The sequence below is a fragment of the Canis lupus genome, chromosome 1 (assembly GCF_048164855.1).
Source record: "Canis lupus baileyi chromosome 1, mCanLup2.hap1, whole genome shotgun sequence".
NCBI lineage: Eukaryota > Metazoa > Chordata > Mammalia > Carnivora > Canidae > Canis > Canis lupus.
The window spans coordinates 40,694,222-40,721,541 of NC_132838.1; the positions used below are offsets into that span (position 1 = coordinate 40,694,222).

General features: G+C 43.3%; 1 protein-coding gene across 2 annotated transcripts in view; it reads left to right on the top strand.

Moving 5' to 3' along the window:
- Positions 1-27,320, top strand: part of UST (uronyl 2-sulfotransferase) — a 291,838-nt gene that overhangs the window by 181,674 nt on the left and 82,844 nt on the right. For both annotated transcript variants that reach the window (XM_072827353.1, XM_072827364.1), the window contains exon 5: positions 5,612-5,765. In XM_072827353.1, the coding sequence (XP_072683454.1) occupies positions 5,612-5,765 (154 nt within the window). The remainder of the gene's footprint in view (positions 1-5,611; positions 5,766-27,320) is intronic.

Here is a 27,320-nt window from a genome sequence, read left to right on the forward strand (position 1 = left end):
TGGAAAAGGCTTTGTGCTAGGGGAGATAAACAACTCTGAACCCAGCAGAAATTTCAGGCCAGTTGGGATTTGTGAGGATGTCCACAATACTGCTCTTTTACATGGTTTTTGACCTGCTTAAAGCTTTGAGCTGGACAAATATTTTCCAACTGGGCTACCTGGAGAATTGAGTCCGAATGACCTTAACCTAAAAGATGCTACTCTCTGTTGTGATGTTTTAGGAGGATTTTTAATATCTGTGTACTCTGGTTTCATGTGTTCGTTCCCAGAGCTAACTGAGATAATTACAATTTTTGAAAAAGTTCAGCCTCTCTGCATCATCGAAATCTCTTTAAGGGAGTCTCAGATCCACCCACTGCAAGACTGTGACAGTTCAATTTATCTTCCCTTCATCCCTGCTCTTTGTTTGTTGGCTAAGTGTTTTGGGGTGGGGAGGGGAGAGGAGGCAGTAGCTTTCCAGCCTAGAGTCCCCCTCAAGCCCCACTGACATCTTACAGGGAAGACCCTGGGAAGGTCTGGTTGGGAGCACTGCGAGGTCACAGTACTCCAGGCAAATTACAGCACATATCAGTGTGCTCAATTATTTCAAACTACCGTCTCAGAGCCCTCTTTCCATGGCATGCTATGTTTCTCATACATGACTCCCTCACTCTCCCTCCCTTCTGCTGCTTTTCCTCATTTATCTCACATGGTGGCTCCAATGCCAACACAAATTCGCAAAAGCAAAACACTTAAAAATAAATCAATCACTGGAGAAGCAGGCAGGGCATGATATGTAAGGGGAAGCATTTTGGACACTTGCTCTCTTCCCTTAATATGAAGCCTTCATGACTGGTGTGAACAGAGGCTGCCCTCTGATGGCACGGTTTAACAAAACAAATCAGATCTGAGCTGATGATGTAATTCGGTCAGGTTCCCACAACTTCTTTCTAAATGTTGACTTTACATTCTCATTAGAGAAGCCATCCGCTTTCGTTCCATGCCTTGCAAATCATTTGTAATGGTGCCAGAAGTCTCCATCTTTGAAGAAGGCATCAAGAGAAAAATTGCTATCAGCAGTTGGTGGATACTTTCTTTCCCGCCTTAAATGTAGCCCAAAAGTTGGATTTTATTCTGTGTAAACGCTGCTGGGCCAATCTTGGGGAAATGGCTTTCTCTCCCTCACTTTCCTCTTTCTCCCATGTGGCTGCTGCTACTGGCCTATTTCTCCCATGAGCCCACCTACCTGCTTTGCTGGCCTGTTGAAGATGAGTATCATCTGACTTTCCCTGAACCTACCTCACAGTGCATGACCAGCAGCCTTTCCCCTGGTAGAGTCATCTTGTCTCCAAGTGGGAGCCCTAATTCCCTGCTGCCCCTCCTTTCACCCCATTTGTCTCCACTTTCCACTCAGCATATGCTTCCACCTCTCTTCTTTCAGGACATGCCACAGAACAGAGTCAGTTCAGTCTCTTCTGCTTGTGTTTTTGTGAAGTGAGGTCCTAACCAGGGCACCAAGAACCCAAGTCCCACTGTCTCCGGTTGTGATGATAGAGGGTGACGCTTCCACCCCATTCTGGCAAAGGACCAGGCAATAAGCATCCCTTCCTTGGCCTCTCTTCTTCCTCCCCAGGCAGCTCCTCACCCTGTCTCCCAAAGAAGCACATCCTTTTCCCTGATGGCTTTTCTCTTACTTTGGAGTGTCTCCTCCCTTACAGACAAGGATCAAAGCTGGGCCTCTCACCCTGGGGTACTTGTCATCTTTTAATGTAGGTAACAACACAAGGATAACCTTTACTTTTAGGTCAGAGGCAAAAGAAGATAATGCTTTCAGTAGAGTGGAAATTGCCAGGAGGCAGTTGCCAAGAGGAAGGGATTGGGATGATAAGAAACCCACAGAGCTTGGGTTTGGGATGATGAGAAAGTTCTGGGGATGGATGGTGGTGGTGGTGATGGTTGCACAACAGTGTGAATGTACTTACTACCACTGAAGTGTACACTTAAAAATTTTATGTGCTGCATGTTTTACTATAATTTTTAAAAAGACATACTTTCAAAAAGTATTCTCAGCCCTAGAAAACAGGGAGGACAAAATAATCTTAATTCCCTAGAATAATTTTGGTCATAAGTCTTATTGTTTATGCAGTAATATTCTAGGGAATGTATCATCAGCAATTTGATGAAAGTATACCAAAAATTCTTACCCATGTGCTTTTTGCATAGCTATCGGAGAAACAGCTCATGTTGTGGGTTAATTGATTAAGTAGTAATGGGGGGCAGATATGGAAGAAAATCCTCAGAATGAGATGTTTAGGAATGCATGAGAAAAAATTAGAACCATGTAGTTATGATTCCAAGAGAATTACATCCTACTTTGGATCTTCATCTTCTCTTCAAAAAACGAAAATAAAAAGAATATGATAAATTTGCAGAGGGTCGGAACGAGACCCATAGGGGTGATCAAAGAGTAGGTAAACGTGACATGAAAAAAAGTCAAAGAAATTGGAAATACCTGCTACTTTGGGATGACTTAAAAGAGAGCTTCAAATATGTAGTCGCTGTGGTGGTGAGCAAGGGTCAAAAGAATGTGTGTTGAGGGAAAAACAAAATATGGCCTGACTCCTCTGCTTTAGTGTGTATGCACGGCACAGAACTTGTCCACCATTATTTAGAGTTGAATAAAGACCAAATTAGAAGTACAGACTAAAAAATAAAAGGAAATAAGTCTAAAGATAACTGCTAATAAAATTTTCAAGAAGAAACACACACAAAAGAATTTAAGGGATTTAAAATTGAAGCTGAAAAGGCTAAAAGTTTTTTAAAAAATAAAAACATAAAGAGAAGACAATTCTTTATGTTGAGCGGGTCAAAGAAAAGAAATGCGCATAAAGGAAGATTTAGGAGTTTTGGCTGGGGGTACCAGAGACTCCTCAACTATCAGGTTAGCTAATAGGATGGATTTCATCTGAAGCCTCTGGAAATGTTCTCTTTAGAGCTGAAAACATAAGGTAGAGTGTCGTGCTGTGCGAGTTTGGGTGGGAGAGCAAAGCATTCTCTCTCTAACATACAAGCAGCAGCCGCAGGTTCAGGGGATGAAGAGACCTCCTAAAGTGACTAGAACTAAACATTGTGAAAGGAGGAGAAATGGACCCTGAGAGAGGGTGGGATGAGGGGGGGCATTTGTTTCTCTGGGACACATGGGTGATATTCTGGCCTCTTTTGCATAACTGACATGGCACCCTAATTTTGGTAGTTTGGGAGTGTCCTAGAGACACTCTAGGGAGCTCTGTGTCCTAGAAAAAGGACTGGGGCCGGGAGCCTGAAACCATCATTACTGTCGATTTCTGGAAGTGGGGAGAGATATATGAGACGTCTCTCTACAGTTAAAAATTTCGAGAGAGTGCCTGTTACATTATCTGATACTTAACAGTAAATTTCTAAGCCATCTAAAACTTCTGTTTGGGAAAATTATTCTGGAAATCCGGCAATGCACTACGGCGTGCAACTGGAAGCAGGTCATCCATGCTTAAGAAGCCTTGTGGGTCCTCAGGTCTACAGCCTTCGGAGGAAGCTGGCTGTGACCATACTGGAACTATCTCACCATGGGAAGCTGTGCACTGATTCACATGATTGGGCAGTTCCACTAATTAGCAGTGATAGTCATTCTTCCCATGAAGATACAAGTGGAGTTGAGGTTTTTTAAAGCATGATGCAGTTGCTGAGGATTTAATTGCATTCACATCTGTTCTGCATGCTTTGTCTTCCTTGATCCTTAGCTTTATTACTTTAGTTGTTGCTTATTATAGATATGAAACTCCATTACAAAGAAGAAGATACAGCCAGCGTGGTAGTGGCTAGCTGGTTTGGCCCAGGTGACTTATGAGACTAGTTAGTTCCCATGCTCATCCAGCTGCGTGAATGTCACCTGCGTACATCCGGGAATTGACAAGGTTCAGATTGGCAGGCTAACCTTACAAGCAGCATGTTTTCCAAGGTGGAGTAGTCCAGAATGTCATTCGTGCATCCCTGTGCCTGAAATTCCACCCCTGGAGAGTCATTCCTTTTTGTACCTTTGGATTCTTCTCTCTGAAGGTTCTCTTTCAAAATGTAGATAAACTGAGGACAATACTGTGTGAATTAATACACAAAAAAGGATTGGTTGGTGGCTTGTTAGGTCTACTTTCCTCTACAGCAGAGCCCTGTGGTAGCAGCAGAAACTTGCCAACCTAGAAGCATACACCCAGGCATTCCTGTCTTCAGTGGTTGAGCACCTATTGTGTGCCACGCACTGTGCTAAGTGACATCGTTCCCCACTCTAGGAGGCCACAGTCTGATGGGGGAGGCAGTGCACATAGTGCTGGGGAGAGGGACTGGGACACGGCATAGTGCTGAATTGCTGAGGGATATGATTGATTCTGGGCTGGGTTTCGAAAGGTGACAGAGTCAGCCAGCTGAAGAGAGATTGGACAGGGTCATGTCTGTTTTCTCTGAGCTCCCTCTGACCCCTGATAGAATGTGGAGGCATTCTCATCAGAAGGTCATGGGGTCATCGGGTAAAAGGAGCTGTGGGTCCCTCAGGAGGTCCCCAGAGTGAGACCGCTGTCCAGAGCCTGGAGTGTTCCCCCAGGCCTCTCAGGGTCACTGCTTCCAGGCAGGTTGAAGAGAAGGGGGAGGAGTCCTTAAGAACAATTCAGCCAATCTCATCATTCTGCCTTGGGCCGGCCTTGCCCCCAGTCTAGCATTCAGAACATCTGTCCAAGCCCTTTATGGAAGGCATTAAAATGGAACACCTAGGTATTTGTTTTATTTTTATCTAAAACCAAAGAGCCATCACTTGAGGATAATTTTACTGATTCTTGTTGTGTTCATAATGTCCCTTACCTTACTACTTCTCTCAATTCTCGAATCTTCTCTCTATGGTTCAGAGCACAGAATTCTGGAGCCAGACTGCCTGGGTTCGTTTCCTGGCTCAGCCACAAATGACTCACACTCTCCCTGCCCCACATGTAAATGGGGGTGATTATGGTTTCTGCTCCGTGGAGATGTTGTGAGGCTTCTATGAGTTGGCCACGAAAGGCGTTGGCAACAAAGTGATTTAATAAATGCTGTGTGTCTTTAATAAACCTTGGCTAATATTACCCACTTCCTGTAGAGCACCTTATCTGAGACTGTTTGAATCAGAACAGAGACTAGGCACCGTGTCACCCAGCGAGGGAATCAGAATTTATCAAACATTCTGGGAGGGCCGACCACCTGCCAGTGTGTCTGTGCCAGACCCTGGGAATACAAAACCCAGCACAGCATGCTCCCGCCCCCAGGAACTCACAGCCTAGTGAGAAAACACGACAACATCTATAGCTCGCTGCTGACAAATCCAGTCTTTTGCATAGTGCCGCTCGGCCAGCAGTGCTACCAGACTCCCAGCAGGTACCTGCACAGGCATTTCCTGCACAAAGTAAAAGGCCGGTCAGGAAACACCGCTTGCAGTTTACGCGGTTCACTGGTCCCTTAGGGGATGGGGTCCTATAATGCTAATTTAAGAACTAGAGGGGAAACAGTGTCTGAAGGGGGCTTTATTCTCCTCCAGGACTGATGGGTTGTAACCAGCTCTGTGTTTGTGTGCGTGTGCTAGGTTTGGAGGAGACCAGCCTGTCTACATCAACATCATTAGAGACCCCGTCAACCGGTTTTTATCTAACTATTTTTTCCGCCGATTTGGAGACTGGAGAGGGGAACAGAATCACATGATCCGCACCCCCAGCATGAGGCAGGAGGAGCGCTACCTGGTAAGTCCTCTGGTGTCCTCAAGAAGCGGTCCCTCCCCTGCCCTGGGCCCACCCCTGGAAGCTGGGGAGCTCTCCCTCTCCTCCTTCCGTGTGGTGCTCCCGTGGCATTTCTGTGGCACACTCCCCAGGGAGGAAGTTTCTGCCGGTGAAAAGCTAATTGTCCCAGATGACCCAGATCCTGACAACATCTTCTCAAATGACTTTCTAACCTTGTTTTTCTTGGTTGGTATTTAGCATTAGGTTTTAGAGCCTAGAGCAGAAATAACCCTTCCTAGGCTAGCCTGACCAGCACTAGTGTCGTTTAAATGTGTTTGGGAGTCTCTTAGAGGGTCACGAAGTGTTTTCCTATATAAGGGAGTGGTGTTTTCAGAGAGGATCTTAGATTCCATAAAAGATGTGGGCACAAGTGTGACCGTTTACAGGTCACCTGATGTCAAGTCTGGGTTCTTGCCATCACAGCACAACAGAATCAGGCCATCTTGGCAGCGACCATCTGATCTTTCTGCACCCTGTTTGGGGACCCTCAGCTCCATGGTGGTGTTAACTTTGACCCCAGTAGCTGTTTCCATAGTGCAGAGTTAAGAACAAAACCAGAGGGCTGAGTTACACATCTTTCCACCAGCACCAGAGCAAAAGTACATTTCTCACCTGTTGGTGGCCTAAATTGACAAAAACTTGCTGAGTAACTGAGAGCCTGTGGTGAGGAAGTGGAAATCATAGTCTCTGTGTTGGAGGGAGCCTATTGGGGTCACACAGACCCATCCTGGGCTATCAAGCACAAGCAGAAGGAGAAGAAGGTAATGAGGGGTCAGTGTAAATCTGTTCCCAAGGTGGGAGAGTGAGGCAAAGCCGGAGCCCACTGCTGCCAAAGCCAGAGAGCATCCTTGTAGCTAAGGAAAAGTGTTGTTTCTCACAGGTCCAGCCAATGACCAGACTTCTCTTTCTTCATCTAAATTTTTAAAATGCAATAAAAGTATGTGTTTGGAGGATGGGAGCATTTTGGATGTTGTCACTTAATATGCCTTAAAATCCATGAGTGGAGTTGAGAAAACTGAGATGCCTAGAGGTTGTGTCTTATCTGTTGCAAAACAAGTCACTCATAGAAGGGCCAAGACCAGAATCTAAGCCCCGACACTCACCATTGAGGATTTGTTCGGCTACCTAATGCTTTAATGAAAAGTATTTTTCAAGTGGCTTTTTATTTTTTTTGAAATTTTGATGGCAAAAGCTCAAATTTTTTTCTTTAAACTACATGTTATAAATATGGCTATATAATTTTTATTCAGTGACAAGTACATTTTCAGGGTAGAGAACCACTTACCAGTGATTGTAGGCAGGCCAGGTCCAAAGACTCGGTAGGGGGTGGGGGGGTCTCCGCAGGACCAGCCAAGAGAATCCTTGGCATGATGCAGGATGGAAATCAAATGCAAGCCAGCAGGAGGTGAAAGCAGAGTTTATTGAAGATATATAGAAACAGAGATATAGACGGAGCGTCCTAGAGACTTGGGAAGGAAAGAGGGACTCCTGTCTTTGCTTGGAGTCTGGGGTTCCTGTTGGCGATTATGGTCTGGTGCATGTGTCCTCTCAGACCTCCAAGAACTGGTCAGAACAAGACAGGGTCCAGGTGTCCTTCATAAAACACTTGTTCTCTGAAGCCAGTGGTCTTGGCGTGGAGATATCTAGCGCCAGTGCTCTCGAATGTGCACATGATGCCTCTGCTTGGTCACTCCTTAGATATCATCTGTTGTGCCAGGAAGCTCCAAAGATAATCATTATCTCTTTGTCTCTTACAAGGAGGACATACCTGAAAATAAGACATGTATAGGGAGGGGTACAAGTCCTAGCAAGAATGGAAGCTAGAAAAGAAGCAAAGGGGGAAAAAACCCAGCCTTTTCTTTCATGGGGTCCCTGCAGTGGGTGCATGTGTGGCTCAATCAGAGATCAGCCGGGAGAACAGTGTGGCTGGTGTAGAGTGAGGGGTGGGGACAGGAAGGTAGCAGGAGGTGAATTCAAAGAAGTAAGGGTTGGAGACATCAGATCATATACAGCCTGTGAGTCCCTCCAATTTCTCTAAGTGAGCTGGGAAGTGACCTGAATGACCTCAAATCGAATACACCTTCATCAGTGATTCTTTGTCTTGAATCTCAGTGAGAAAGCCTGAGCCCTTCTCCCAGCAGGGGACATGTCATCCCATCAGCCTTCAGATATCCTCAGCAATTCTCCTCCTACTTTCTAGGAGTCAGAACCTCCCTCCTGCTCTAGACCTGTATCTGGCAGATCCCTGGATGCTTTCCCTGAAAGTCTTACAGGGCTCCTCACACTCAAAGTTTCCACACGGCTCTATTGAAAATGGTGTTTGTGGGATGGTGACCCCAGAGTTACGCAGTGCACAAGCTACACAGCTGTACAGGGAGGTCCTGATGTTCTCCCTCTGTGCTCTCAAAGTTCTGTGCTGGTAATATCATCTCTCTGGGTGATATAGTGTCTTGACTTCTCTCCTCCCAACATTCTATAAGCAACTTAAGGACAGGATAGGACCAGAGTTCCATCTATGTCCTTGGCACCCAGAAGAGGGGCTGAAATATTGGAGGCCCAAATAGCATTCTACTTACTAGATGACAAACACGTATTAATAAGGAAGTAGAGGGCAATTCTCTAGGTTTTTCTATCATGTTTTTTGCCATCCTGTAAGTCATTGCACATAACATACTCTTCACACAGTCACACACACACAATAAGTTATAATCATTAGCAGAGAAATTGTAAACAGGAGAGAAAAAAAATAATGCTTTAGTTTAAAAAAAAACAAAACAAAACCATAGAGTGGGGCACCTGGGTGGCTCAGTGGTTGAGCACCTGCCTTCCGCTCAGGGTGTGATCCTAGGGTTCTGGGATCAAGTCCCACGTTGGGCTCCCCACAGGGAGCCTGCTTCTCCCTCTGCCTGTGTCTCTGCCTCTCTCTCTCTGTGTCTCTAAAGAATAAATAAATAAAACATTTTTTAAAAAAAGCATGGAATATTGAAAGTTGGTAGTTAAGGCAAGTCTTCTATGTTTGAAGAGCAGGTTATGTGCCTTTATGGTGTGATTTGAGAGATTCTGGGGAAATTTCCCTGCCTATAATTCTACCCTTAGAGATTTGTAGGGGCCCTCTTTCCAAATGTGAGCGCTGTGTCCTGGGAAGGGCCTGTGTCCGATGAGCTCATGTCATTCCTTGGCAGGGCCCCAGCAGGAGAACACTGGGCTCCCCAAAGCAACAGAGGGAGAAATCAGGGGAACAGGGAATCCAGAGGGGAGCCCAAGGGACACGTGACTCCTTCATGACCTGGCCCCAGCCTGACCCAGTTAGAAGACTCTTTTCTTGTTCAAAGGATAGTTTGTTTATTTGGAAGAAGACGATCTATTGCCTTTTTTTTTTTTTAATAGCTGAAACTTTTTATTTCATCTCTTGGTCCATTAAATCCTTGAAATAAAACTGCCCCCTTTCAGAGCCTGTCCTCATTTTGGCAAGCCTGGGTGGTCAGTTGTTTGACTCAAAAGAGGGTGTTGTTTGTGTCTCGGTGGGGTGTATGGCAGCTGTGAGGAGACCGCTGTCCCCTCAACGAGGCCCTCCCTGGAGGCGAGGGCCTGAGAGGGGATGCGCAGCGTGAACCCACACCCGAGGAGGCAGGCGTGGCAGGCCACCCGCTCAGGGCTGTGAGATGAGACTTCTCTCCGAACACTGCACGCACGTAGAGTCACGGGGGCTGGCCCGAAATGGGTCTACTGATGTACCCACATTATTCCAGATCTTAGTGCTCAAAGCCATTCACTTTATCCAGTTGCCAAAAATCAGGCAGTTCTGCTCCTGGCCCTGAGCCTTGCAGAGCTGCTTAGCATACAGCTGAGAGAGGGCCAGGGCCTCTGAGCCTGCCCAGGGGGTGAAATAATATCATCTTGTGATGCTGGGCGGTTTGGAAGAAAGTGAAAAAGGTTAAAGGGATCATAGGATTTGCAGGGTCCCTGGAGGTCATAAGGAAACTCTTGTTTCACAGGTGTAGGAATGGGGCCTGTGTCTAGGGGTGGGTCAGAGGCCCTGCCAGAAGTAGAAGCCTGGCCTCCCAACTCCACGGCTGTATTGTTGGATCACTTGGACTTTAGGTTTTACTTCCTGCATGGTAAAAGGAGAGGAGGACTGGGCTGGGCCAAGTCCTATGCTTTTTGTGCAAAATCATTTTGTCTGACACATCTTTACAAAGACACAGCTGTTATAACGTTTTTTCCCCCCAAAATATTCAAGCATCTTATAGCTATTTCCCATTTTTCTGGAAACAAATAGATTTTCTAGAAGTTTCTATTTCTTTCCAAACCATGCTTCACTTGTATCCGCCAAAAAAAAATTTTTTTTAGATAAATTATTGCTATAATGGATACAAATTCAACTTATAGCAGCCACGCCATGAAAAGGCAGTTCTCTTAGGCTCATTTTTCTTTGTCCAGAGTCAGAAAATTGGCTGCCCAGTGCAGTGGTGGCTACCTTCTTTTTTGGTTTTAGAATCATACAGTGGGACAGAGCTGAGTGCAGGCATACTTGGATGCATCCCAGCACAGGAGACTCTTCTCCAGCTGGAGTCCAGGCTCTTTTATTTCCAGGGTGAGGAGATACCTGGCACTCTGAATGCAGTTAATGAAAGAATGAATGGCTGCTAATGAAAAACAACTATTGTGATTTACAAGCAAGGGAGAGCATCTCATATTTGCAGAAACCACTTTTCCAGTTGCTGGATTTCCCTGCAAATGGATTTCCTGCCCTGGCATTTCCACTCAGTTATACGTGTGTGATTTCTGCTTGCTGTGTGCCTAAAACCTGGCCTTAGAAAGTTTCATGGTAAAGTGTTGTGTGGAGAGATACCAGTTTTCACTTTCAAACTCCAAAAAATGTCAAGTTGGACTCCTTACCCCAACTTATTGCAAACTCACTAGATGACCCTTCCACAAGATGATCTTCCATTTGATGAGTGGGGAGAGGAAGAGAATTTTCCCAGGGAGGAAACTGCCTCTGTGATACTGTTTATACGGCTTGGCTGTAAAGCATGGAAAGTAATGCATGTTTAAAAGAAAAGATGCATAATTTACAGCTTCTTAATTCATAAAGAATTCAGTGAATCATGTTGGCCCCATTGGATTCTGGAGAAGTCTGAAAACCGGCCAGCGTCAGCAAAGGTTTTCAGAAAGCTATGCATTTTAATTTGCTTGAAAGTTTTGAACTCTAGACGTCCTATATCTTTGGAAATGTATATGTGAAATACTCACTTCTGGAAATTTCCACTCTGTCCTGACCAGCTGAGGCTGTACTGTGAATGAAACCTCTGGTTTGCCTCTGTCTCTAAAGCATCCTTTTTCTTAAAGAAAGAAAACAAAGGAGAGATTGGATGATCTGCTTTTTAAGTATTTCGATAAATATGTCTTCCGAATTTTTGAAAGTAAAAAAGTAATACTCCTCCAGCTAGTTCACTTTGGCTTGTGATTGCAGTTGGAGATAGCAGACTTGCTGGGTGACCCAGCAGTGATAGAGCCTCTGTAAACCTTACTCTTCTCATCTGTACAGTGGGGACATCTTGCCCCCTTTGTCCATATCACAGGGTTGTTGGGAGAATAAATTTAACATTATACGCAAAAGTGCTCTGATAGCTAAAAGTCTCCAAAACATGTTTTAGCATTGATGCTTTCATTCCCCAGGCTCTGTTCGTGGCTCCCAATGCCCTAAAGGGACTACTTCCCCCGAAGACAAGGGCTGCTGTTCACATGTGGCTCAGACCACTCTGGGCCTTGTCCTGAGCTGCGAGATCCACCTCCGCCAAGGTCTCAAATGGCCCCACTAGGCCCCTTCCCCACCTCCGCCGAGATCTCAAATGGCCCCACTAGGCCCCTTCCCCTGGGAATCTGTTTCTAAGGAAACTGGTTCTCTTTGTGTTCCCAACAGCTGGAGACACATTTCGATCCCAGCCCGCTGGCATATATTTGTCCTGTGTTTATTTTCTTGAAAACCCAAGCAGCTACGGGCACAGGGTAGTAAAGTCACAGAAGCAGTGGACTCTCGGCTCCTAGGGCATGGAGAGGAAAGGTGTGCCAGGACCAAAAGGCTCCTGTGTGCCATGTGAGCCATACAGAGGCACAGAGGACAAAGGAGTCCCCACTTGAGAGAAATGTTCTTGAAATCCATTTGTTCTGAGGTGTGTCAAAGGCCGTGATGAGCATTGTTAGAATCAAAGACACTTCTGGGGTTCAGCAGTATCTGGAGTACCCTGGGGGGGCTTCCAGCAAGCAGAGAGGATGATGGGTGCAGGGGAAAGAGAGGCAGGGGAGTTGAAAACAAGAAGGGGCCTCGGAGAAAAAGCCGTCTAGGAGCATTGTGGGGGACAGAGAACCTCCAGCTGTGGCTCAAGATGCATCAAGTAGCCAGAGCCTGAGTGTGGCGTGGAGTGGATTAGTGTGCTCTCCTCATGTTAGCTCACTCCTCCTCCAACATCCCCTGCTGTGGGTATTAGCACCACCCTTCAGCTCCCTTTCATAGGCTTAGAAGGCCAGCCCTGAGAGGCTGCGTGGATAGGGTTGGACTCTGAGCACGAGGCAGTTGTGTTAGGTCACTTGGGTTATGCGATGCTCAGATCCACTTGGGTTGCCCCAGGGAACTGGGGCCAGGGGAGCAGAAACGTGATTGTGAGGATATGTCTAGTGATGAGGACAGAAGAACCACCACTGCCAGCAAAGACCAGGATGTGCCCTGCAGAGCCCAACCCATGGGAAGGGCAAGGGGCAGAGTGAAGCCCAATCTTACGGTGGGACATTAGAAGTGGCTCAGAACTGGAGCAAGACCTGGCCACCAGGTCATGTTGGCGCCAGGTTGCCCAGGGGCTCCTAGCTCCCTATTCAGCCATTCGCTCTCCTCTCCCCAGCATCAGTGGCCTCATCCACGGCTCCCACGGAGGTGCCTTGTGTTTCTCTTTAGCTCATATTCAAGGCCCTGAGTGACCCCAATTTGTCCAGTTGGTCACTCCATCCAGCTGTCTCATATGTCATGTTTGGCTGCCCCTGACACAAGTCTCTACTCTGGTCAAGGGGGTAGTCAGATGGATGGGGCAGGTTGGAGCACCTGCATGTAAGCTTCCCATTACTGCTGTGACAATTTACCACACACTTAGTGGCTTCAACAACAGAAATTCTGATTCTACATTTCTGTAGGGTCAGCAGCCTGACACAGATCTCACTGGGCTAAAATCAAGGTGTTGGCAGAGCCACATTCCATGTTGGAAGTTCAAAGGGAAGACACATTTCCTAGTTCATTTGGGGTGGACAGAATCCATGCCCTGTGGTGGTAGGATTGAGATCTCATTTTCTTGCTGGTGATCCAATGAGCACCATGCCTATTTTCTAGAGGCATCTATGTTCCTTAAAATCTAATCCCCTTTTTCCACCTTCAAAGCAACCAGCGGTGAGTTGGGTCCCTCATTTGCTGCAAATCTCTCTTTCTTCCATCTCATTCCTCTAACCCAGCTGAGGAGGGTTCTCCACTTTGAAGGATTTGTGTGATTAGATTGTGTTCACCCAAATAATCCAGAATAATCTTCCCATCTCAAGGACTGTAACCTTAATCACATCTGCAGAATCGCTTCTGCCACATAAGATACCATATTCACAGGTCCCAGGGATTAGGGTGTGAGGCCCATGATTCTCTCTGCCACAGTGTCACCAAGGACTGAGAGGAGTGTGAAGGTGATGTGAGCAAGACAGGCATTTGAAACTTGACCCATCCCATCCATAGGTAGGGGCCCACATCTGCTTTCCACTGTAGCATGCTGCCATGCAGTGGCACCAAACAATAGCCTCCCTGCTTCTGGTCTGCAAAATCAAGAGTCCAGTCATATATTTTAATTTTTCTCCTACTAGTTATCCATTCATCTGTCCATGCATTCATTCATCATTCACTTATTCAACAAACATTGGTAGTACTTTCTGTATGTCAGGCACAATAATAGAAACTGGAGATAAAATATTGAGCAAAAATAGAGTCTGTGTCTATACTCATAGAGCTCAGAATCCTATAAGTGAGACAGGCATTCATCCCCAAACCACACAAATGCATGCGAAGTAGTAAATGCATCACATGCTATAATGCAGCCACATGGCCCTGTCCAGGCATAGAATGGGGGCCCTGGGCAAGTCTGGAGGTCAGAGATGGTTGACATAACCATCTGAAGGTAAAAAGAAGGAAGAACATCCAGACATAGGGAACAGCACATGCAAAGGTCCTGTGGTAGGAAGGAGCACAGTAAGCCTAGGGGGAGAATGAGGGATGCTAGAGCAGAGTGAGCACAGGGAAGAAAGAAAAAGCTCAGTCTAGTAATGTGGGGAGGCAGGGGTCAGGCCCCATTAAAGAGCCCCAGGAAGACACTCAGGATTTAAAACAAGGTAGCCATATTTACATGGGATACTGAAATTTTTACATTTAAAAAAACAATAGCTACAAAACACAGAGTACAGAAGGACTCCAAGTATGTGGATAGACAAGATGGTTCAAGGCTAAGTGCAGAGATCCAATTGGGAGATAAATCAAGGAGCAAGTATTTATGGAGTACTGCCCATGCACAAGGAGCAGCTCCAGTTTGGGGCAGGGGTGGTGATGGGGGAGCATTTACAAACAACTGTAAAAAACCTCACTGTCCTTCCAGTTGTTAGGTGCTTGGCTAGCAACAGAAGAACCAAGCTTGAAACTTCACCACCAGCAAGGAGAGAGGTAATAGCTCAGTGCAGCAGCACCAAAATTGTCATTGGCTGGGACGGGTTTAGTTAGTAAAAGAATGATGCAGATACAGCGGGAGAATCCAGGTGAGGAAGGTAATCTGGGAGAGTTCGGGTCACTGGGGGAGGCTTCCTAGCCCATATGGGAGCTCAGTCTTTAAGGATGGATGAAGATTAAGGCAGAAGTAAGGGTCAAGAGGACCATAGGAGCAGAGTGTTTGTGCAAAAGCCTGAGAGCCTGAAGCTTGCTCTTTGGTGAGCTGCACAGCTTGGCTGGAGCAGAGGGTTTAGGGAGGCGAGGAGCTTTGGGACAGTGCAGCAATTCTCCAGATGGCCTGGAGCAGGGGAAGCAGTATGCTTTCCTGATGGAAGGTCCCACCAGGAGCATCAAACCCAGGGGCCGCCAGAGCACAGCCAGGTGCATCCGCTGGCCACCTGTCAGCTGAGCTCATCTACTCCTGACCCCGCCCCTCATTGTGAGTCGGTGGCCCCTGCAGCTGTCTCCTCACTGGGGGCTGAGCTCTGCACTCCTGCCTGGGCAGTTGGCTCATATTCACAAAGGTGATGGTTCTCAGCCTGGCCACTCATTAGAATCACCTGGGAGACTTGGAAAACCTAGTGAGACCTGCCTCCCACACCCAGCAATTCTGGTTTAATTGATCTGGAGTGCAGCCTGGGCTTTCAGATTTGTTGAAAGCTCTGGAAGTGATGCCAACATGTAGCTAAGGTTGAGAACTATGGAAGGGTAATAACACACCATCCATTCTTGGCTGTATAAGCAGGAGCTGTTCTCACTGAGAGACGCACCTCCTGAATATCTTCTAGAGTCTTACTTTCTGTATCCTCTGCCCATTTGGAAAAAGCTATATTTGCCTTCCCCTTGGAAATGTTTCCACTTGTAAGGCTTTTAAACTGGCATGTGCAAATAAATGTCATTAAAGAAGTTTGATGGAACAGTGCAAGGTTTGTTGTATTTATGCACACTTGCATATGTGTTGTCAGGCTTTCTTCTAAGTCGACGTGGGTAGGGCAGCCCCAGTGGCGCAGCGGTTTGGCGCTGCCTGCAGCCTGGGGTGTGATCCTGGAGACCTGGGATCGAGTCCCACGTCGGGCTCCCTGCATGGAGCCTGCTTCTCCCTCTGCCTGTGTCTCTGCCTCTCTCTCTGTGTGTCTATGAAAAAATAAATGAAATCTTTAAAAAAAAATAAATCCATGTGGGTAATATTTATTATACAGAAACCAAAGAGTATATTATACGTACATTTAGTATCTCACTTTATAGAGCCCTGCTTTAGGCAGTAAAACAGAGAGTGAGCACTCTGATGAATAAAATATTTTAGCATGAGGACATCTTCACTAACAACTCTTCAAAGAGATATGTGTCACTCTTTAAATGCCACCCAGGTTATACAAATACATGTACATGCTAAATAAAAAGACATGGGTGAATAGAACTACACTTTAAATGCAATCAGGAAATATTCTTTAAAATAATGTGCCCTAAAAGTAGTCAGGGCACTTACTATTCGAAGAAGTTATGGGGTGAAGTTTTATATAAAGTGAAAAACTAATGGCTCAGTTGATCTGTTTTAACATGTAGAATTTCATACCCTACATTTGTTTTTCGGAACCCGGTACATCTTTATAGTTGTCCTCAATTTGCTTTGCCAAATTGTAATATTTTTTTCTCTGCCCCATCGTTTTACATATGCAGCATAAATTCCCCAAAGGCAGGATGACCTCCAAATGTGTTCTTAAAAATATTTTGCAAAGTCTGAAGACAGACAGGAAAAGTAAAAGTGTAAAACATCTAAGAGATTCATTGGAACCTCAGCTTGAATTCTAATTGCAAGTACTTATGAAAATGTCAATATTAACATGAAATAGCTGGCAGTTTTTCTAATAAATGTAAATTGAATTAGATGGTGTATAATTGGAAAAATGCTTTGCTTTGCTCAGGCTCTCTCAAAACAAGCCCTAGAATTTGTTAGCTGTAGAGACTGGCCCTCTAATGGCTGGAAATAGAAGGACAAATACTTTTGACTACAAGAAGGATAGAAAGTAAGGAGAGGGCATGGCTGACCATTTGGCACCATATCCAGGCCCTCTTCTCAAAGCTTGGGACATGATGTAGATGTTACTGTGAGTATATTCTTTAAAGAGGTGGCAGGGCATCTGGGTGGTGTGGTCAGTTAAGCATCTGGCTCTTGGGGATCCCTGGGTGGCTCAGTGGCTTGGTGCCTGCCTTTGGCCCAAGTCATGATCCTGGAGTCCCGGGATCGAGTCCCACATCAGGCTCCCGGCATGGAGCCTGCTTCTCCCTCTGCCTGTGTCTCTCCCTCTCTCTCTCTGTCTATCATGAATAAATAAATAAAAACTTAAAAAAAAAAAAAAAAGCATCTGGCTCTTGGTTTCTGCTCAGGTCGTAATCTCAGGGTCATGAGATTGAGCCCCACATCGGACTTGAGACTCTCTCTCCCTCTCCTTCTGCCCCTCTCCCACTGTGCACTCGTGTAGTTGGCGTGCACATCCTCTTTTTCCCTCTCTCTCTAACATAAATAAATAAATCTCCTAGAAAAAAAAAGGGGGGTCAGTAGGGACTGAGGAATGGTGAGCCAAAAGCATACAAAGTGCCTTGGAGCTTCAGGGCCATCTTCAATAGAAGCAGGTATAACAGATGCTGCTTTCCTGAAATGCAGCAGGAAGGTGAAACTTACCTCAAAATACTAAAAATATAAATGCCTAGAAAACTTATAGAATAAATAATCAAGCCTGGAAATTGTGATGGTCTTAGCTCTAATTAGTTTTGCAGAACACACTTAACAAACTACTTCAGTTCCCTTTCATGATTGACTAATGAGTGTTGCAGACAGAGTAGAAGTTTTACCAGTAAATGTGGCTTGGTGGGAATTTGATAGGAGGTTTGATATTCTCCCACATGACATTTGCATTGATCTTCAGGAACGCAGCCAGGAATGAATGGAGCAGGTGTGTGTGGGGTGGGGGGTGGGGGGGTGAACTGGCTATAAAATCGTGCAACCTGTAGGCACAGACCACTTTTTCTCTGGCCCTAGGCTCATGAATATATTCGTGGTTGAATGAAAGAACTTTAACCAAAGCCTACTCAATTTCATGACAAGGAACGCTTTTTACAAACAGCTCTGAATTTTATTTGACAAGGTAAAAACACAACGGAATTGTATCAACATTCAGCTCAGTGTGTCTATACTCATATCCTTTTGCATTAAAGAGGAAGTAAGCTGATAGGAATTTATAGGAAGATGGCTATTGCCATCTTGCAAGTATGCATCTTTGCCACCTGCAGAGTTTTAAATGCTCACTTCCAGTTTTTGAAATAAACCCACCTCTTAGATAAGACTTGGGAAAGAATCAGCAGATGTATAAAAGAGGGTTAATCATTTTCAGCAAGTGACAGAGGAATCATTGATGACGATAAAATATCAGATATAATGATGACATTCTCTAGCTGACCCCTATTAATAAAAACCATGTGCGACTAAGAAAAGTGACCTAAACCAGGACACTAAGATTAATCTCAACCAAATTTGATGGCTGCTAGGCTTTATTTCTCCAGGAATGATTACTCGGTATGGATTATCCTTATTTTTTGCTTGTTAGTATGTATTGCTTCTTAAATCCATCCAGTTATTTCATGGTTGTATGTGTCTTATATTTTTAACTAAAATGTAATTCTCTAAATGACAGGACATAATCCCCTCTTTTCATCTTAGTACATCACAGCTCTGTGGCCAAGACCCAGCCTAACTTTCAGTACTTACTTAATAACAGCTACAAATGTACACAGAGAACCAGTGACATTTCCCTTTCTTCTCCACTTGCAATAAACTTCAGTGTATTTTGGACACCTATAATGTGACAGGCACTGTGATGGCAAGCAAGCTGTGGTAAGATGGGCATCTGTTCCTACTTCCTGCCTCTACCACACACAAGACACCCTGTATTCCACTATTAGTGAATGAGACTCCCATCTGTTCAGTCACCCAAACAAGAAACTCTGGAGTCATCCCTGCCTGCTTTCTTTCCTGAACCCCCCAACCCATGTGTAATTAGCCACCAACTTAGCCTATAGTCCTCCTGAAAGCAGAGCCTGAGGCAAGGGCTTGGGTGAAGGGTGTGGGGTTTGAACAACCATCCCAGGAAATGAAGATACTGGAGAGAGAAACAGGGAAGGAGGGAAGGCCAGTACAATGGTGTGTTCTCACATTGATCTCTCCCCTGGAAACCAAGGCTCATGCCTGCCAGGACTCTGAGGACAGTGCAGAATTTGCCCTAAATTCTTCTGCTTGGGGAAAGAACAAGGGGAGCATTTACCCATTGGTTTCATCCTTTGTTTTCAAGTTTGCCCCTTAACTCCCTCACATCTGGGCTTTGCATACATGAGTTCCAGGTAGGTTCCTATGGGTGCAGCCCCAAGAACAGAAAGCAAGGGATGTGGCAAGCTGCCGAGGCAGAGTTGCTCTCGTGTGAATCTGTGGCTACCACAACGGCTAAAGTAAAATTGGCCATGAGAATGGGAGGTAGGGTGCAAGAGTGTCTAATTCACCTGCCAAGCCCGTTGGTTCTTCCTCTTTGTCCACTTTCAGATCAGCCTCCATCATGGGTCATCAATAAAGCCCTCATCATTTCTTACCTGGATATCTGCAAAAGCCTCCTGGGCTCAATCAACCTGTCTCTGGTTCATCTTCTTTCAGTCCATAATCATAATGTCCAGTGTGCAGATCTGACATCATCATTCCCCAGCTTACAACTCTTCTAGGTCTTTCTGTTCCCTAGATGTAAGGGATTTTATATCTATCAATAGTACAATAATATCATTATTTAATCAATGAGCATCATAACTGCTTGTGAATCTACAATTATGTCAATAAAAAAAACTTCAATGATTAAAAGCATCACAAACCAACAGAGAAAGGATAGATTAATCAGTACATAGTATAGGAAAAAGGAAGATGAGAATGAGCCTGGTTCTGGGAAGAGGATGCAAGAAACATGGTTTGATTAGATTTATTCAGGAAAGCAAAAGTCAAAGTTAGATTGATACAAATTACTGAATGTCTTAAAAATCAGAGAAGAGACTTTAAAATTCATCACAGAAGGTAGGAGTCACTAAGCTTCTTGAGCAAGAAGGTAAATAACATGGTGTAGAAACATGTGCTACACTTAGACTTTCTTCACTCTGAAGCTATTTAAAAAAAAATTCTCATATTTTGTTATAATTCATATTTTTTAAATTAAAGTCTTTGATTCATCTGAAATTTGTCCTGCTGTCAGGTATAACATATCAATCTAGTATCTTTTCCCCCCAGAGAGCTAACAAATTATCCCAACAACTTTTATAGAACAATTCATCTTTTCCAAACTGAAGTGTCACTTTTAGTGTATAATAAATTCTCGTTTTTGGAGGGACCTGTTTTTGACTTTTAATCTTGTTTCCTTCATCTGTGTCTTTAGTACAGTAGCACACTATTCTACATTTAATCTCTTCTCATTGATCTTTTCCCCCAACTGTCCTAGCTCTTTGTTTTTGTTAATTTTTCCGTGTGAACTTTTCAGATCCTCTTTTCAGCTCCCTTCTTCTTCACATATATACCTAGAATTACCCTTACTTGTTGGGTTTACATCAAGTTTTGGATTAACATATAGAGAATTGACATCTTTATGTAGAGTCTTCTTATTTGAGAATGTATTTTGCCTTTCCATTTATTCAAACTTCTATTATATCCCTTGAGGTATTTTTTGAGAGTGTCTTCATTTAGATCTTGCACAGTTAAGTTTATTTCTAGGTTATTTTATCTTTTTTTATTGTTGTTGCTATTGTTACATATTATCATTGTTAATAAATTCTATACATTATTTTTCAGTCAGCCAACTCAGTTCTTTACTGTTTATCAATAAATCTAAAGGAAATTCTTTTCATTTATCAGATAAAATTGTGTCCCCAGCTAATAATGATAATTTTTCTTTTTTTTTTCTAGTTTTTATAAATCTTATCCAATTGCTTTTGTTGGTATCTCTAGAAAAGTATTAAATATAGTGGTGATAAGATTTGGCTTCTTAAAGAAAACAGATAAAGTAAAAATCAAATCACTGTCAATGTTTGATCATTTCTACTCCTTTTCTACTAGACTATAATGTTTAGGATCTAGGCTGTTTGGAATTTCATTTCAGGGAGAATATAAGTGGTATAAATCTCAATGTCTAATGACAGAAAACCTAAGGAAAAGACAGTATTTTTCAAATCTTCCACCTTTAGATGCCATTATTGGTAACTACCACCACTATTATCTAGTGACCAGAGTGACTGCATTTTCTGCAGCCTGTCTCTCTGGATCTGTGAGGGAAAACACAATATACTAGGGATAAATTCAATGTTGGAGTCCCTTCTTGAAGTCTCTGGACTGGATGTGATCTTGTTTCTTTTGCCATGGGTATGATTTTTCTGGCAAGTCAGTCCCTTGGTGACCGCATTTAATAAATACAGAATGCATTCATCATTCACAATTTTGTAGTACAAAGGAAACATGAAAAACAACTAGAGCCCAAGGGTGGAATTAAGTACACATTTTACTTTCCCTTAAATTATGAACAAATATAAAAGTGAAGTGTTGCCAGGTCAAGATCATCTTTGGTGAAGTCAGGCCCATCTCTGACACTGAGACCACACGTCTCACCAATTTCTGTAGAACGGTCTTCTTTGACTTCCTCTAAGACTGCTATAAAAGGACCAGAAAATCCTTTGATGTAAACCTGAGCACACCTGAGTTTAGAAAGGCAAGGACTCTTTGGTTAGGACCTAGTACTTGGAGCAGTTGTGAATCCATTTAAATACAAATATGAAAGCAAATAAGCCAAGATCCATGAGAAGAACCTTGACGGTGGGCATTTGGGTGGGTGATGTTTCTCATCGAAGTTTTGGGCTTGAAAAGCACTATGGGATACCTTCAAAGTGACACCCACTTCCTGCCACACTCTCTCACAGACCTGTGTGGTTGGCAGGGCTGCCAGTAACTGAGCCTGTAATTTCTTCTTTACTTCTGGAAACTAAGTTGAAGTGAGAGAATAAACCCCATCACTTGAATTGTTTTGACTTCATATGTTTCTGAGACTTGACGTTGTCATTTCGTGCTGCTCCCCATCATTAAATTTAGGTCACTAATATCAAAAATGAGTATATGCCTTTTATCTTTTACCAGATGTGAAAAGCTGAGTGACTTTCTTTATTTTGAACCATAGGTTCCTTTTCCAGCCCTTTACAGATGGGCTCCTCTTCTCTCATGATGTTTCTTCTTTTGCACTAATACTTACACTCTGTGTCTTCATCTTTATCAGGTACTCATGTTCAGCCTTCCTTGGGTGTCCTGTAAGAGTCTCGTGCAGTCAGTCTCAGACATCTTGTCTACTTTATTTTTGCCCAATTGGATCACTTATGTATGTAAAATTTTTGAGTAATATACATATGTCGCCAATCTATAATGATCCTGATTCAAAAAAAGGTTCTTCTTCGATCATTCAGCCAATTTGCACTGAAATCCTTTTTATTTTTCCTTTGGAATGCCTCTCAGATTTCCTCAGCTTCTCTCCATTGCTGCTGCCACACCACAGTCTTTAATGGTTCTCACCTCAATGACAGCTCCCCAATAAACTTCTTCTGAGGATTTTCCTCCCTTGCACCTTGCTTAATGCTGCTACATTTATTTTCCAAAGCAGCCTTTCACATCATTGTTTCATCCCTTTCTTAAGAAGCTAGGTGACTCCTGTCTTCCAGGATGAATTCTAGTCTGTTCAAAACTCTCACTAACCTGGATCTTCTTAATTTACTATCTTCCCAAACACTAATCAAACCAAGCTGCTCACATCCTCTTCCCAGAACAGGCTCATGTCCACTCCCATCCCTGCCCTTATGTTGCTCCCTCAAGCTGGAAAGCCTTCTCTTTTCTCTCTTCATCCATATACTATGTATCCTTCAACAGTTCATCTCTCGTCTTAATTCCAACCTTTGGGGTGCTGTCCCTTTTCTAGAATTCTAGTTACTCATGTGCTCTTCTCCCATCACTTACTCTTGAATTCATATCTATTCCAGGTACTGTTAAGCCCTTACATACTTAACTTGATCCTCACAACACAATCTTATGAGATTATTGTTATATTATTACACTCTCATTTTATAGACAAGACGACTGATGTTCAGCAAGGTTGAATTACAATCATTAAGTGATGAAGCTCGGATTCAAACTCAGGCAATCTGGCTCCAGAGGTCACGTTCCTAACCACTATGCTGAACTGCCTCTTGCTGTTCTGTGTGACTCTCTTGTTTCCTGAGTCCTTCCCAGCCTGATGGGGAGCTTCTGATGGGCAGGCATTATCTTCCCATTCTTACGTTCTTTTCGCTGCCTCCCTAGAGCCCATTGTGTAGGAAGCTCTTAACAGAATTCCCTGTATATGTGCCAAGAACTTATCTGTCTTACCAGCATGTCTTCACCTAAAAAATTAAAAATTAAAAAAATTTAAAAAAAAAAAACAGGGTCTAGCACATGGTAAGTGCTCAGAGAATATTTGTTGAATAAATAACTAAATGAGTATTTGATTGATTCACAGTTTGATAAACATATTATCGAGTCAGGGCATCCTTCCTAAGTTTTTCCTTTCACATAAATTTACATATCTGTATTTTATGTACAGGTCTCTCAATTGCCTCCAGGCCACTGCCCTGATTGAGCTGGACATTTTCCAAAATCAAATGGATGTTTAGATGCCCTCAACTAAGTTAATTGTTGCTTCTGTGGATATAAAGGGTTTTGGAATTCATCTCTATTAGAGTTGAGACATTAAGTCTACCCATTTAATTAAATCAATATTTTAGTATCAAAACCAAAAAGAGACACTGTTAAGTTTAGAGTCTTAACAAACAGTACTTTTAAACTTGAGGTCTAAAGTGCTTGCTTATTAAGTAAATAAAATGGTATCGTTAGTTTGACACATTTTAACATTTCATCTTTGGAAATCTTTATGGGAGAGCTCTTCTAAATGGAAGGAAGCCATTATTTGTTTTATACCCTATGCCTGAAAACTACTTTGCTCTCCACTTTTCATCCAGTGTCAATTTTAGCATTTTAGATAAAAGACACCTCATCTAATTCTATCTAAATGTTATTAATGGAAGTCAGGCTTCTGCAGAGCACAATCTGTATTTAGTTTATTTACAAAGCCTCAGTTAGCATTGAGAATTTTAAAATTCAGTCAAAATAAATGATTTTACATCAAGGGCTGAATTAACACCACGTTTTCAAAGGGATTTTCTTTTGAAAAATTCAAAGTACCTCATTAAGTCTACAGTCTTCCAAAAAATGTGTTCTCCAAGATTACCTTATTAGTCCCAATTTGCAAATGACAAAGTTGTAGCAAGAAGCAATTAAATATCTTTACCAGGGTCTACTGGAATGGAGTCACCCAGGGTGACTTAACTTACAATTGGACCATCATTGGTTAATTAAAAGAAGAGACCCTAAAAACCCAACAGGCAGGAAAGTGATCAGCAAGGAGGAAGCCAAATGTAAGAACAGGATTTGTCATCAGGCCTGTTTTAACATGGGATCCCAGGCAGTCGAGAAGAGGAAAACAAACAAAAAACCAGACATCAATTAGTCATAGTACTTAAAGGTAGAAAAGAAACACAGAGATTATCTCATCTAAACCACTCATCTGAGTACTTTGGATGAGCAGGAAGGTCAGAACCACCACATGGAGTGATTCTCATCATCTTGCTTGCTGTTGGCTGCAAAGGCACTAAGCCCAACTGGGTGTTTAGCAGGAAAAGTAAATTTAGGAAATAAAATGTCAAGAACAAATCTATGAAGTGTAGGATGATCTAAAAGGGTGTACATGAAGTCCTGAAGCAAAATTACAAAGCCCGGAAATGATGACTATCTCCTACATTTTTCTAATTTACTGTTCATAGTCTACATACTATAATCCCACACCTATCTGCAATTGGAGGACACAGTTATGTCAAGGTGACCACATCACCATGGGTGGACCTCTGTCCCCACCACATACACATACACATGCTCACACTCATACACACACACACTCAGCAACTGAAAATTCGATTTATTATTTTTTTTAACTTAAGCTCTTCTTCCTGAGTTCTTTCCTCTAATTATAAATAGGCCTGGTCAGTCTGGCATTTTGTTCCATCTTTTAATGAACCTTCCCATCTGCAACTGATTATGTACATCATGTGCATAAAATGATCAGACTATTTATATTCTAATGTGGTTAATTCATTCATTCTTTCTTTCAGCAAATACTCAGCACCTAGTCTGTAGCCAGTATCTTTGGCAGATACTGAGAATACAATAATGAAAAACACAGATGTGGTTCCAGCCCTCACAGAGTACATAATCTGTCAGGGAAAACAGGCATTAAACAAGTAACTGGGAGAGGTGACCTGGCTGTGGGAATAGTCTGTGCGGAGGTCAAGAATCTCAGGTACATCGAGAATCCCATATGGATGGAGTTTAAAAAGCAGAGTATAAGGATGTGATAGGGATATGGAAAGGTGGGCAGGGCTAGATCATAAAAGGCCTCTAAAAATAGCCTACATATTGTGGGCCTTTATACTGAAGACAATGAAAAGTCATAGACTGGTTGAGTTATGGTTGGGGGTGAGGTGGTGAGGGGAGATGAGGTGATAAAATTTGCATTTGAAATTTTATGTAAAGGGAAGATACCTGGAGCAGAACTAGACAAATTACTTTGGTGTGGAATAGATCACAGTAGAGAAGGCCAACAGGAATGGATAGATTAAGACACATCTAAGAGATAGAATCAACAAGCTTCATGAGTGATTGGACTCGGAGCTGAAGGAGGAGAAGGCATTAAGGCAGATTCCAGGTTTCTGGTTGGAGCAATTCAACCTGAGAGTGGAGAATGAAGAGACAAGGAGCAGGAAAAACAAGCTCTTCTTTGAGTCTGCTGAGTTTCAGATGCCTGAAGTATATGTAACAGGGACATCTAGCAAGCAGAAGAGAGGGCTGGGCTGTATATATGGAATTGGAAATTATCAGTATCCAGAAAGAGGGTAATTAATCTACTAAAATATATATCCCATAAAGGGTGAGATCACATCTGGAACAATGCTGGTGCTCAGTAATTATTTGCTAAAAGTTGTTGAAATGAAACCATGGGGTGAAATTAAGGTTGAGGATAAAAGAGCCTGGGGGTCACCCATTTTTTAGCACACATTGAGGAGTGGGAAGCAAAAGAAACTGAGCAAGAGTCCCAAGAAGAGGACAACATAGAGATGTGGCATTACAGGATCACAGGAAAATAGTTTTCATTGTTGGAAGTTTCTACGAGGGGCAAGCAAAATGAAACTAGAAAAATAGAGACCTCTTGGATTTAACAGCATGGCAAGAGCAAGTCGTCTTGGAAAGAAGAATTTCCATTCAGGATAAGAATAGAGGATGGAGTTGAGTGGAGGGCAGGAATGACAAGGGAAAGGCAAGGGCAAGGGCAAGTGATGGGAAGCCTTCATTGTCCTGGTGAGGAATGCACAGACACACCAAGGTTGTCTCTCACAAAGATAATGTTCTCTTTAGGATCACTTACCAGGGGAAGAGGCAGGTCCTCAACAACTAAAGGTTAAGGAAATCTCACAGCACTCCTTTTTTTAAAAAAATAATAAATACTTATTGAACACTTACTACATATAAAGTCCAAAGTGATTAACATGCTAAGGTCCTCCAAGATGAGATTGGACATGCAGAGATTTATTGGAAGAAATGCTAAACCTTTCAGGGTAAAAGGACTGAGAAGAGCCATGAAGAACAGATAAGGAAGAATGAAGCAGAAGCTCAGACTGCAGTGCCATTCCCAGAAAGTTTTGGACAGGCCAATGGGGAATCTTCAAGCTGAAGTCACTCATTAGAGGAATCCTGCATCTTGCAGGAATGGGCCTGCCACACTCAGTCTTTGGCCGAGAGCAGCCCATGGGAAGCATGGTCTTGGCACAAATGAGGTGATAAGTTCAGAGCAAGGAATCTGGAGCCATTGATCAATTACTCTCCTGATAGTAGGAAAGTTTCACAGCTGCCACATATACAGTATCTCATTTAATCCATATAGCATCCCTCTAAGATGTCATCATGCCCACTTCATAGATGAGACACCAGGGATTACAGAAGTTAAGTAATTGCCTAAATTCAAACAATTAGTAAGAGACAGAGCCTAGATTTCAACTAGTGCGGTGGATCTGGCATAGACTAACTGACTAACTCTTAAATTTTAGGAATTGTGCTATTCAGTTGACATCAAGATGGTAGCTTGAATTTGGCCATGGGTAGGAGTACTTATATTACAGAAATTTGCAAATGTTCAAATCAGGCCTCTGTATGTTTTTTCTGGAAAGGTGGTTGTTATACACTCACCAGCACAAATCAGTGATTTGAACCCAGGTCATCTGACTCCAGAGGTGCCCCTCCTACCTCAGTGATACATGCAATTCCCTTAACGATTTCTCATGCAAAAATTCCCTAAGCCATTCTCCCTTCCTCTGAATCCCTATAGCAGGAGTTGCCATGCCCTATGTGTTGCCCTTCCCTGTACTCCTTCAACACTGTTGTGTGCCCTGGCTCCCTACCTAGACAGGAAGTTTCACCAGGACAGAGAAAGAAACTGTCATATACCTCCTGTGTCCCCAGCCCCTGCACACCACTGCACCACTCAATAAATATCTGC